Below are 14,548 nucleotides of genomic sequence, written 5' to 3' on the forward strand. Positions count from 1 at the left end.
CCAACTGGCTGGAGGATACACACACATAAACTTATACACGCAAACACTCTCAGATGTGGGAGGGCAGATCGACACTTGGATTTGATGATTTTTTTTTAATCCAGATATTACGATATTGTCAGCGATCATCATGTTCCAAAGATTGAAAAAAAAAATTACGTATCCATGCACTGTATGTAGAGAAAGATCGGAGATCTCATTTCAGCTTTGATTTACACTCACTGGCCACTTTATTAGGTACACCGTCCAACTGCTCGTTAACGAAAGTTTCTAATCAGCCACTCACATGGCAGCAACTCAATGCATTTACGCATTATATATATATATATATATATAGCCAGACCGGTTCCAGCTGATAGAAAGGCAACTCAAATAACCACTCGTTACTACTGAGGTCTGCAGGAGAGCACCTCTGAATGCACAATCTTGAGGCGGATGGGCCAAATATGTGCATACATTTTGCAAACAATAAAATAGGAATATATTGATGCTCACAATATGATTTAAGGAAGCTAACTGAGATGTTTGCACAAAGTCTAACAAAACATCTCAGAGACAGGCTGAAGGGGGGACCTACGGGACTGTATAGACAGCTAAACACACAATCAGGCAAAAACACACCATGATAACATACAAAGGAAACAAACACAATAACCAGACCCAGAACTCACCCAGTCCATTGTCGACTCTGTTTGTAGTCCTTCCTGACTCTGTAGCCTCGGTATACTGTAACACAAATTCACATACTGTACATAAACAATGGCTAATTTAACATAACAAGACAACAATTCAACACTTTTATAATCTACACTGCAAAAAATGCATTTCTTAGAGATTTGTGTTATGAATATATAAACATTCATAAATCAACAAGCATTTTCCAGAGTTTAAACATTTTCAAAATGAAGTCAGTTTTTCCTTAAACAAGCTAAATCTGCCAGTGGGTGAAGTAAAATAATAGAGTTTGATATGAGCATTGGTTCATCATGTGACTGCATCGTTACCAAATACTTATGGTTGTGTTTTTGTCAATGTAACAAGAGAGGTGTGGTTTAAATATTAGCACTTCACAACACTGGTGTATTACCGCTAAGTTAATGCAATATGGTAGGTTATCATAAAACATTATTTACTGTAATTTTAACACTAATATACTGGCAACCACAGCAGCCATTTGAATTTTACTCTTTATTTTATTTTAATTCTTTTTTGCAAATGAATGAAATACGATAGTTTACCGTAACAATTTAAATCTATTTTACGTTTTCTACTGTATTTTTAGTGCTAAAACACTGGCAACCACAGCTGCCAATATATATATATATATATATATATATATATATATATATATATATATATATATATATATATATATTAGATTTTTCACAAATTAATGAAATACGGTAGTTTATCGTTTAGTTTTTTTTATAAATGTTATTGTTTGTACTGTTTTAATGCTAAAATACTGGTCACCACAGCTGCCATTTTAATTTTACAGATTTTCCTTTATAAATTAATAAAATACGGTAGATTACCATAAAAATTTGTACATTTGTTTTATAGTTTTTACAGTATTTTTAGCACAAAAATACTGAGAACAACAGCTGCCATTTTAATTTTACTAATCTTTTTATTTTTTTTTTAAAAAATTAAAGAAAAACAGCAGTTTACTATAACAATTTTAAACCTACTTTAAAACTTGTACAGTATTTTTAATGCAAAAATACTGGCAACCACAGCTTTCATTTCAGTTTTACTGATTTATTTACCCCCCAATTTTTTTCATTTATTTTATGGTTATTACTGTATTTTTTAGCGTAAAAATACTGGCAACCACAGCAGCCATTTAAAAAAAATAATGAAATGCGGTAGTTTACCATAACAATTTAAAATCTATTTTGGTTCATACTGTAGTTTTGGCGCTAAAATACTGGTAACCATAGCAGCCCTATTAGTTTAATTATTGAAAACAAACCTATAAATTAATGAAATACGGGTGTTTTTTTACATTGACAATACACTTACTATAGTAATAATTACATGTAACCAACCCTAACCCTTACCCACATTCTAATCCCAACCATATAGTAAGTACATTTAATATATTAGTAGACGGTTCATTTCGCTGTGGCAACCTCGGAATAGTGAATGGACTAAGCTAAAAAGAAAATGAATGAATGAATTTATCAGTAACTGCCTTAAAAAAAAGTGAAACTTGTTTTTGGTTTGGAATGTGATTTTGCTCACTTTTTGCTCAAAAAATAATAATCACTTAATTTAGATTTATTATTCCTGAAAACAAGACAATATTTTGTACTTGTCTAGACAATCTTCTTGATATAGGAGTTTTTGAATATCTGGACTAGAAACAAGGCAAAACGTATTCTTTTCAGCAAGCTGGGTGAAAAATATGAACGTGAGAGCTTATATTGTGGATTCTGCAGCACAGATGGTTATTATACAGCAACTATTTTTACAGAGAGTAGCATTAGGTTTGAGCAAAGGATAAAAGTGACATTTGAAAAGCTCATTAATTAAAAATGTTGCTTGTATCAAGTGTAATGGAACAGTTTCCTACTTGCGCAGCAGCAGCTTTGATTGTGATTTTGTTACATACATTGAGATAAATGCTGTCCTTTGATCAGACGCGCTAAACGAATGTTTAGGATAAAAACACAATGAGCTCTGAGTGAATAATTAGTACTTTATCACTCAGACAAATGAGTGTAAACTTCAGAAAAAAACATGAAAGCGGCTGCTCCAAAAAATGCTAAAGCAGTCATTTATTCCGCTTTCATTGAGACGCCCAATTAAAACTCACAAAACTCTCAGCTTTAATCAGGATGCACACACACATTCAAACAGTGTGAAAGGATTGTTTGTTTTATGTTTTGGTTGCTGTTTTATACATGACATAGATTACAAAAAACACTGCATGGACACCTTCATTTCAGTATAATAATTAACATATTAAGTAAGAGTTTCTACGGAGCCTTTATTAATAATTCGTTATAAATATATTCTTATTGCATGCCAAATGTTTGACAAAATCCAAATATGTCCAACCGCCAACTTATCCAGGTTGTGTTTTACACAGCCCTTCCAGCTGCAACCCAGTACTGGGAAACATCCATACACTCTCACATTCACACACACTCATACACTACGGCAAAATTTAGTTTCTTCAATTCCCCTATAAAGCATGTGTTTGGACTGTTTGGGAAACCGGAGCACCCGGAGGAAACCCACGCCAACATGGGGAGAACATGCAAACTCCACACAGAAACGCCAACTGACCCAGCCGAGGCTCAAACCAGCAACCTTCTTGCTGTGAGGCAACAATGCTAACCACTGAGCCACCGTGCCATTCATTATGTTCTAATAAATACAGTCATCATTTTAAATTTTACGTTTCAAATAGTCGTATGAAAATTTATAAAGAAGGCGTGGCACTAAACCCCACCCCTAAACCCAATTCTCATTGGAGGATGAGCAAATCAGAAATCTAGAATATACAAACGAATGCAGCTAAATCAAAATGCTATAAGCGTTGGATTTTTTGGATTTAATAAAAAATTCAAATAGCTTAGTACAGGAGTGTCCAAATTCTGTCCTGGAGGGCCGGCGTCCAGATTTTAGCTCTAACTTGCTTCAACGCACCTGTAAGGACATTCTAGAATGCCTAGTACAGTGGTCACCAAACTTGTTCCTGGAGGGCCGGTGTCCTGCATATTGTAACTCCAGCCCTACTCAAACACACCTGAACAAGCTAATCAAGGTCTTACTAGGTGTACTTGAAACATCCAGGCAGGTGTGTTGAGGCAAGTTGGAGCTAAACCCTGCAGGGACACCGGCCCTCCAGGACCGAGATTGGTGACCCCTGGCCTAGTAAGAGCTTGATTAGCTAGCCCAGGTGTGTCTGATTAGGGTTGGAATTAAACTTTGCAGGACACACAGGCCCTCCAGGACCGGCTTAGTACCATTTTCTCAAACTCAAGCGTTTTCAAATTTTATGAGTTTCTTTCTTCTGTTGAACATTATTCACGTTACTGACATCCACATACTACTGAAGTCGATAACATCTTTTTGTGTTTAACTGAAAAAAAAATGATTAGTTGGATTTACTACAAGATTTTAAGGTAAGTGGTTGCAAACAATTTATATGGGCTGAATTCAATCAAACAAATTAAGATTCCCAGTGATGGGTTGCAGCTGGAAGGGCATCCGCTGCATAAAACAAATGCTGGATTAGTTGGCGGTTCATTCCGCTATGGCGACTCCTGAACAACAAAGGGACTAAGCTGAAGTAAAATGAAATGAATTACTAAATTGAATTAGTTTTAATAAATTTAGCCTATATAAATTGTTTACCAACCACTTGCATTAAAACTATATATATATATATATATATATACATACATATATATATATATATATATATATATATATATATATGTATATATATATATATATATATATATATATATATATATATATATATATATATATGTATATATATATATATATATATATATATATATATATATATATATATATATATATATATGTATATATATATATATGTATATATATATATATATATATATATATATATATATATATATATATATATATATATATGTATATATATATATATATATATATATATATATGTATATATATATATATATATATATATATATATATATATATATATATATATATATGTATGTATATATATATATATATATATATATATATAAATATATATATAGTTTTAATGTATATATATATATATATATATATATATATATATATATATAAATATATATATATAAATTATATTACATACATAATTATATACATATATACATCTATATTTTTTCTTCTTTTTAATTATCTTATAACATTTTAACACATTTTTATAATTTTTATTCATTTTTTATCTATTTTTTATTCTTATTTTTATCATTTTTATTTTTATTATTTCTTTTTATTTTCTTACACTTGTCTCTTGTATTCTTGTTTATGTAAAGCACTTTGAATTGCCACTGTGTATGAAATGTGCTATATAAATAAACTTGCCTTGCCTAAATATATATATATATATATATATATATATATATATATATATATATATATATATATATATATATATATATATATATATATATATATATATATATTTACACACAAATACTAGAATCGATGTCATCTTCAGAAGAAAGAAACTCATAGGTTTATTATATTAGATTTGTTAATATTATATAAATATTATTATTACTCCTAGATTCAGACATTGGGTTCTGTAACTTATAAAATAACACTTAAATTTAAAGCTACGGTATGTTCAAAAAAATCTTGTATCCATATATCTATATACACTGTGTGTGCACAACAGCTCAGGAAATTTTATTTAAACATATTTGCTTTATTTCAGCTAAAAAGAAAAAAGCAGGTCTAAAAATGTTTAACATTATTTTGATTTGTGGGTAAATGCAACTTTTTAAGTGCACTCCTATTATCATGCTCATATTATCATTATCAAGACCCCGAACTTGCAGGAAATCCGCGGCATTTCATTAAAAAATGTGAGATTCACAAAATTTAGCTGAGTTTGCTTGATTTTGCCATAAATTCAGCAATCACATGAAATCTTAGAGGGACTGATAATTAAAAAAAATAACAAACATGCAATAAACAAAAAATAATTAGTTTTCAATCGGAAAATGTATGTTAATTTCTATATAAATATTATTTATCAAAACAAAACCCTCTCAAAATTAAAAATGAAATAGAAAAAATATTATTACACAGCAATAAATTACATTAATGTTACTGAAATTAAAATCTCAAGAGTACGTTACAGGTGTCCGTCTCTTTTTTACCCCAAAGACCACAAGTGTAATTCACAAATAAGGAACACCAGAGAGTTAAGGTTGACTGCAGGTTACCACTTTTTGAATATACTATGAATACACCATGAAAGCCGTTGTTTAATTGGCATACCCTGTACCACATGTGGATCTGAAACGTTTGAAAGAAGAGTGTTTATTTTAGAAATGCTAATGTGACCCAGCTCACACACACACACACACACCTCTAAGGGGCTCTGAACATGTGGTCGTACACCTGTAACCGGTGAAAATACAGAGAGAGAGAGGGAGAGAGATGTCTGCCAAAAAGAGGAACTGAAGTCCTCCAGAAGACGAGAGGGGAACAATAGCATGACTCCTCCCTCTCCTTCCTCCCCCGGGACCCCCTGCCTCCTCACGCGGCCCAAGAAGGTTAATGTGCCCGCTTTGATCTCCATCAGGCCACACTGAGGAGGAATTCATTTACATTTCAGATGAAACGGGCCATGGTATAAAAAGCCATCTTGTTTCTGGTATGTGAGAGTCTGTAATGGGCTGGGAATGGGAGAGAGGAAGTGGCAGGGAACCCCAGAAACCCCCGTCTCGCTCGCCCTTCTCTCTCTTTGGGTTTGTTTTTGTTCACGAAGCATGTTTTATATTGGGTTTTAAATAAGGCTATAGTGATACAGATGTCAGTTAATGAATTTCATTATTGGTCAAGCTAAACTACAGTTGAAGTCAGAAATATTATTATTTTATTTTTTATCAAAAAACTCTTTGCCTTAGTAATGTTGGTTAATTAAAATAAAGTGGTTTAACAAATAAGAAAATCCTCATATTCCTAAATTAATTGCACAAAAATATTCAATAATTATCAATACCGAATGATATGAAACATTATATCGTGATCATTCTTTTTTTTTTGCAGTATTACCCAGCTCTAATTCACTGTTAAGTGTAATTTGTAAAATAAGGAGGCACAATCAGAGTGAAATAAAGACAAAAAAAAGAAGTACTGCAAAGAGTAGGGCTTCTTTCAGGGAATATTTGCAGAATATTGTGTTGGGAGATTGTGTACCTGACTGGATCTGCACAGCGGCCTGTTCACGCTCTCTCTTTATCAGCTTCAGATTCTGACGAGCCACGTGACCCCTCCAGGCTACACACAGATGGAGACGCAGAGATTAAATCAAAGAATAACAGTTTACGCTAGTGCGACATCTCAAGCATCATCACAGAACAGTTCTGCAACAGTGTCAGAAAGATTGATTTTAACATACAACTAAATTCGTCATCATGTTACTCATCAAAAGTTATAACAATAAATCTGTTCTAACAATAATAAAGTGTGCTTTTTGAAAGTGACTTAGCTATCATTAACAATAGAAACTGCAGTTATATTCAGAATTATTACTAAACTAAATAGTTTTAAAAACTAATTTCTGTCCCACTTTATATTAAGTGGCCTTAACTAATATGTACTTACACAGTAATTAATAGTTAGTTACAATGTACTTATTGTGTAAATACATGTATTTATTGTGTACTTATGCTTGATTAAATACCTGTATGTAATCACATTTGTAAATAACTTTTGTAATTATATTTGTAAATACACTGTTGACCATCCCTTACACTTTAACCCACCCTTAAACCTACCCACGCCACCAAACCTGTTCATAACCCAACCTCTATCCCAACTCAAGAGCACCACAAGTGTTCTCAAATACACTATGAACGCAGTAAGTACATTGTATTTATTTTTGATGCAAGTACATAGTAGTTAAGGACACTTAATATAAAGTGGGACCCTAATTTCTAATAACTGATTTTATTTTCCTTTGACATGATGACAGTGCATAATATTTGACCAGATATTCTCAAGATACTACTATTCAGCTCAAAGTGACATTTAAAGCCTTAACTACAGTAGGTTAATTAGGTTAAAGTTAGAGTAATTAGGCAAGTCATTGTATACCGATGGTTTGTGCTGTAGACAATCGAAAACGATATTGCTTAAGGGGGCTAATAATATCGACCTTAAAATGCTTTTAAAACAATTAAAAACTGCTTTTATTCTTGCTGAAATAAAACAAATAAGACTTACTCCAGAAGAAAAAAATAGTATAGGAAATACCGTGAAAAATTCCTTGCTCTGTTGATAATCGTTTGGGAAATATTTGAAAAAGAAATCCACAGGAGAGCGAATAACTTTGAGGTGACGCAGAGTGAGAATCTTAATATATCTAGGCATAGCAAAATAATAGGTGTACATAGACATGACATACAATGAGCTTTAAACACCATTGCTTCCTCATTCTCATATAAATCCATAGATATATACATTAGATGTCGCCTGGCCTATTGTTGTCTATTGGACGGAATGCGTCAATAGTGCCGCCATCTTGCTACAGGGTAGCGCTCCTTTGAAATGAATGCGGGACCATCCAAAGCCAGAGATATACACATATACACATATATCTATGATCGGGAGTTTTCCTGGATGTTAGTATGTAATTTTTTTTTTTCTAATTACGAAAATTATCATTTTACATCACTTTTCTTCATTGATGGATCAGTGACCGCACGGGCATTCCTGACAAAAAGCTTGTGTTTGTGTGTACAGAAATGTACTTTTCATCCTCCCTGCTAAATTTGATCTAATCATGTCCTGAAACACAGCTCCTCTCCTGCGTTCACTTCTCATACACTTCTCATACTGACGGGGGGAGCGATTCGTTTGTGAATGAATCCCCCGAACGACTCTTTCACTAACGTTAGGCGACAATAACACAAGTTTCTGGCAGCGCAGCATCTCGTTGTCATATTTCTTTTGCATTGTTTGCTGATTTTATCAAACAAAATTAGCATAAGCCGAGTGTTTAGAGCGAGTTGCCTTATGGTGAATGCAGTAAGTGACTGTATTATCATCAATAACGTTACCTGATTAGAACAAAAAGTCAGAACATACAAAAACAGAAAAAACTTAATATTACCTATGAAATGTTCTGCCTTTGTGCTTTGTTTTCTTTGTTTGATCGTTACTACACCCGTAGACATCGCTAAAGTCCCGCATCTTCACGTAATAACACTGTCTTGACTAGTGCGGTTGAATGACACTTGTCCTGGGAGCCCTGTACCAATGTGGCGGTGCTATTGACGCATGCTCAGGGTCCCTATGCCATATCTAGTGTATATATCCATGATATAAATCCTGTGAATGTAAATTCCTGATTAATAACAGGCCAATCAGAATAGGATCGTTTATATGCATGCCCAGGCAGCATTTGATTGGCCACAGGATTATAAGCTTAGTCAGCACAATCTTGAAAAGGCACAAGATCTGTTTAACTGTATCTTGTATTAGTTTAACGTGTATATTGTAAAATTTGCCGCGTATGTTTGTAATGAGGCAACAAACACATGTAGACTGCTGCGTATAAGTGTTTAATGGACATTTATGCATAACTCGAACCACACTCAAAACCAAGGGGTGCGAAAACATCCCAGAATAAATGTCTGGAATGGCAGTATGTGTGCAAACGGAGGTCAAGAGATGCACAAATTAGTATTTAGTATTTTAATACATTCATAGTGGTGTTTATGTTTTACATACTTTCACATCTGACACTTGATTTTCTATAATATATATATATATATATATATATATATATATATATATATATATATATATATATATATATATATATATGTATATATATATATATATATATATATATATATATATATATATATATATATATATATATATATATATAATAAAATATTTGCTTTTTTGAAATTTGCTTTATTTCGGCTAGAATAAAAGCATAAATGAATAAATAAATATATTATATTTATATATAGTTTAAATTTATTATATATTGATGAAAAAATTAAAACCATTTTAAGGTCAATATTATTAGCCCCTTTAAGCAGTATTTATTTTTATTTTTTTTTATTTACTAAACAAAACATTAATCTACAATGACTTGCGCAATTCGACATCCTTCTATAGCTCCTTTCAAACTGTCAATATCCTTTTATGGCAATTTTCAATCATTCCATATGATCAAGAAACATCAGATATTGTGAATCTCTCTGGCTGTGAGTTATTTCATTATTCTTTCTTTATTGCGTTTTCATAGGTTAGTCACAATAATCATAATATTAACTTATCATGCAATATGTGGACATGACCTCAGTATTTTTTTTATATTGCGATATATATTTAGTAATTCACTAATAACATTAAAGCCATTTTAATAAGACATTTACTTTTTACCTAATCGATGTCAAAGTTAATAATTAAACATTTAAAATTACATCAGATTACACAATCTAAACAACATTACGAATGGAAAAGCGTTAGTCTCTTAAAAAGTGTTTGTGGTTATTTGCATTACTATGCTACTGAATAATCATTGTTAAATTATAGGCATAAAATGATTTCAAAATGACAATAATATCGCTTATCGCAACAATTTTGTGACAATATATCACACAAGAAAAAATTCTTAATTGTAATAGGCTAACGCTATCCCACAGCAATTTGTAACTATTCGATTTAGTGGCTAATTCGTATGAATCGCATTCATACAATTTAGTACAATTCACTTATCTTCCAATTATGGTTGGTTTAGGGGTAGGGTTTATTACCACACCTCCTTTTTAAAATCGTACATTTTCGTAAGATTGAACTTACGTACGAATAAGCCACTAAATGGACAAAACGTAAAATATTTACGTGTCCTTGTGAGATCAGGTCTAGGTTTTAATCACCTGACTGTATGACGACTGCCCCATTGCGGCGTTTCTCTCTCTCTCTGCGGTAGCGTCGAGCGCCCAGCCAGCCCTTGGTGTAGGCTTGCATCAACACCACTCGAGCGATCACTTCCCGCAACATCAGATTGAGCTGCTCCACGTGATAATACTTCAGAAACACCTGCGCAAGATCATACCTCACGATAAACACACTGTCATCATGTGTCCCTCAGAACAAATATTCACAATCAAGAGGGTACTGACTGAAAAAATTAGGAAATAATTAATAATTTTACATTGTTTCCCAGCAATGGGTTGCAGTTGGAAGGGCATTCACTGTGTAAATAGTGAAATAGTTGGCGGTTTATTCTGCTGTGGCAACCCCTGATAAATAAGGAACTAAGCTGAAGGAAAATGAACCATACACCAGCTATAGTTGGAGTGGAGAGATAGTGATAGGGACAATTTAGTGGATGGGGATGATTGGGAGGCCGGTAAGAGCCGATGGAAGCAATTTGGCCAGGGGATCAGAGTTACACCCCTACACTTTAAGTGCCATGGGATTTTTAATGACCACAGAGAGTCAGGACCTTGGTTTAACATCTCATTCGAAAGATGGCGCCCACTGACAGTATAGTGCCCCTTTCACTTTACTAGGGCATTAGGACTCATACAGACCGCAGGTTGAGCGGCCCCTGCAGGCCTCACTAACACCTCTTTCAACAGCATCCTAGTTTTCCTATGTGGTCTCCCATCCAGGAACTGACCAGGCTCAGCCCTGCTTAGCTTCCGTAAGTAACCAGTCTTGAGCTGCAGAGTAATATGGTCTGAAATCAGGTGAATTCAGAATGTCTGCGCAAAAAGCTGAACTGCTGTAGGGGCCGTTCGCATATCTCGACTTCTCTGTGCGCAAGTTTGTTATTTCCAATGGAGGCGTGCAGCTTGCGAGCATATTAGGAGTAATGCGCTTGCACCTACTATGTGCACCCAGTTGAAAACATCTTGCACCACAAGTCAAGTGACAAGAACTAACCAATCAGCTTCATACTTTGTATGAAATATACACATTTCGGAAGACTAATTATCTCAGACAAATACAGAACACCCAAACAGTGCAGTGCTTTTTCATTTTCCCCATGAATAAAGTTTATATCAGAGTTGCAGCAATGTTTTGTCAGCTTGTCATTCTCTGAGAAAACGGTTGATGGTCGCCCGGCAATGAATGTACAACACTGCTAAATTCCAACTCCCCAAAATTGCCAAGCGTTGAGACCGGTCTGCGATAATAAAAAGGTTAGGGACCACTGCCAAAGAGGATACATTTTCATAGTAGTATTTAGTTTTGCAGTTTTGTGAACAATCCAGATAAACAGAACAACACTGATACAAACAAAGGAGACAGAAAAATAAAGCATGGATGTCAAAATAATGACGATAACTCTACCTTTGTGTTGCCCACTACCCAGTAGTCTAGTTTGGCCTTCTGCAATATAATAATGGCGTTCTCTTTACTTCCCTCTGGCATCTGATGAGCTCGAAAGGCCAGATAGTAATACCTACAGGAAAACAAAATAACCAGACTCACGTCACAAGTCAGAAGTTAGAAAAACTGATCATATTATACATGATTCGCTATATTATACCATCATTGGTTTTTAAATGCTTTAACGTAAATATATAAGGGATAAAGTACCCAATAAGTTTTTAGAGTAGAATAAAGCACAACATGAAGCTGAGCACTGTTGTTTAAGACTGAAGGGCTTTATTCTGTGGGAAACAACTATCCTGGATGTACTTTATCCTACTTATTACACAGCTATACTTGCCACAACTGATAAAACGTGGACACAAACTGTTGTTTTGAGCCATAATAGTTTATTAATTCTTTAATTAAAGGCAAAGCTGACAGAAACACAATATGCTGAGCGAAGCTGATGGAGCATACACTAACCTGCACATTATTCAGTCACCATATGACGTCAATATACCTGTCAACCCTCCCGTTTTTCCCGGGATTCTTCCATATTTTACTGTTCTATTCTGCTATCATCCCGTAAAGGTATTTTCCCGTATTTCTCCGGTATTTTCAGTCTTTCTCTGAACAACCAATCCTCCCTATACACAACACATACCACCGAACCACCAGGGGTCGCCCCTTGCTCTAAAACATAAGCTTTCAGTGCTTTTGCTTAGTTTAGGAATGAAAACTCTTATAAATAAATATTAAACACGACGTGATTCCATTTCCTTTTGATTACAGCTGCCGTCGCCCATCCTATACAGTCCTCTAAACAGTCATATAATAGTGCGTGACTGTCAGCTGACGTGCTCCATAGTGATAAATAGACGTTGTTTGCCAAACGGATTCTATACTCGCGATTTGAAGCGGAGAGAAAGTCTGGCTTTTGGGTGCGTGTTTAAGCACACATACACACATAATTAATAATAATAACAGAAACATGTCGATCTTGGTGGGTTTTTTTCCCAAACACAACTAATTTCGTCTTAAATGAGCATAAAAAGTTTTAAAAAGCAGTCGAATGCTTTCACTTTAACGTTAGATGTGTGCATTTTCAAAGTGATAACTTTTTATTATTTAATGTAATAAAAAATCTTAATATATTAATATTAATATTAATATTAATATAAATATAATAAATGAGAGATTCGTTCGTTGCTCTTTAATCAGAATGTGTAAGTTATACAGTGGAGAAACGGATGATGAGATTGATAGCTTGATTCTATTTTAATATAATAGCTATTCATTTTAATAAGCTGAACTGTTTGCTAATGTGTTTGCTTATAATGTAAATATTTATTTTTCTTTTGCTAATATTAATTTTAAAACATATAACTGACCATTTAACTGTTTATTTACAATGAAACAGCTCCAAATGAACACATTTAGCAATTTGGGGATTATTTGAAGGGAGGGGTGTGGGGGGTGTTGGGGGAATCCCTTATTATGGTGGGCATATCCCTTATTTTCACATTCCAATGTTGACAGGTATGCGTCAATCAGTCAGAAACGCAAAGCTGACAGAAACTAAACCTGTTGAATATCAAAGACTAACCAACTCAATTCATTCACAAGGCAGCGTCAAACAGTCAAACATAGTTTTCTATAAAACCAATTGGGAATTGGAGGGTGTGTGACATCTCAGCATGAACACACAGCACCGTCTCACTAAGTCTCATGAATTAAAGTTTACTATTGGGATATTGTAAGAACATAGGTCAGCAGATATATATATATATATATATATATATATATATATATATATATATATATATATATATATATATATATATATATATATATATATAAAACACTGTTCAAGTGGTTTTTGACCATTGTTATGGCCGAAGAACAATAAAAATGGGCAAAACAATTATTTTAGCTACTTTACATCATGTATATTACAGACTTGGGGATTGTGGCATGGGTTAATAAAAAACAACACCACAGAACACCAAGTAAATATTATTTTCAGAAATAAAGTGGTCACCAACCTTGTTCCTAGAGGGCTTAGTCCCTTTATTAATCCGGGGTCGCCACAGCAGAATGAACCGCCAACTTATCCAGCAAGTTTTTACGCAGCGGATGCCCTTCCAGCCGCAACCCATCTCTGGGAAACATCCACACTTACATTCACACACACACTCATGCACTACGGACAATTTAGCCCACCCAATTCACCTGTACTGCATGTCTTTGGACTGTGGGGGAAACCCGAGCACCCGGAGGAAACCCACGCGAACACCGGGAGAACATGCAAACTCCACACAGAAATGCCAACTGAGCCGAGGCTCGAACCAGTGACCCAGCGACCTTCTTGCTGTGAGGCGACAGCACTACCTACTGCGTCACTGCCTAGACATATATACAGTATATAAAATATAATATCTATTAAATTTGTCTGTTTTCC

The 14,548-nt window shown here is 33.9% G+C and overlaps 1 protein-coding gene across 23 annotated transcripts in view; it reads right to left on the reverse strand.

Moving 5' to 3' along the window:
* myo3b (myosin IIIB) overlaps positions 1 to 14,548 on the reverse strand; it is a 217,320-nt gene that overhangs the window by 71,672 nt on the left and 131,100 nt on the right. For all 23 annotated transcript variants that reach the window (XR_015499044.1, XM_087267375.1, XM_087267374.1 and 20 more), the window contains 4 exons: positions 12,064 to 12,175; positions 10,638 to 10,800; positions 6,934 to 7,014; positions 672 to 726 (listed from right to left, as the gene is read on the reverse strand). Coding sequence is in view for 22 of the 23 variants with exons in the window: in XM_087267375.1 (XP_087123501.1) it covers positions 672 to 726; positions 6,934 to 7,014; positions 10,638 to 10,800; positions 12,064 to 12,175 (411 nt within the window). In the remaining variant the exon portion in view is untranslated. The remainder of the gene's footprint in view (positions 1 to 671; positions 727 to 6,933; positions 7,015 to 10,637; positions 10,801 to 12,063; positions 12,176 to 14,548) is intronic.

This window comes from Danio rerio, chromosome 9 (assembly GCF_052040795.2).
Source record: "Danio rerio strain M-AB ecotype USA chromosome 9, GRCz13ab, whole genome shotgun sequence".
In the NCBI taxonomy this organism is placed as follows: Eukaryota; Metazoa; Chordata; class Actinopteri; order Cypriniformes; family Danionidae; genus Danio; species Danio rerio.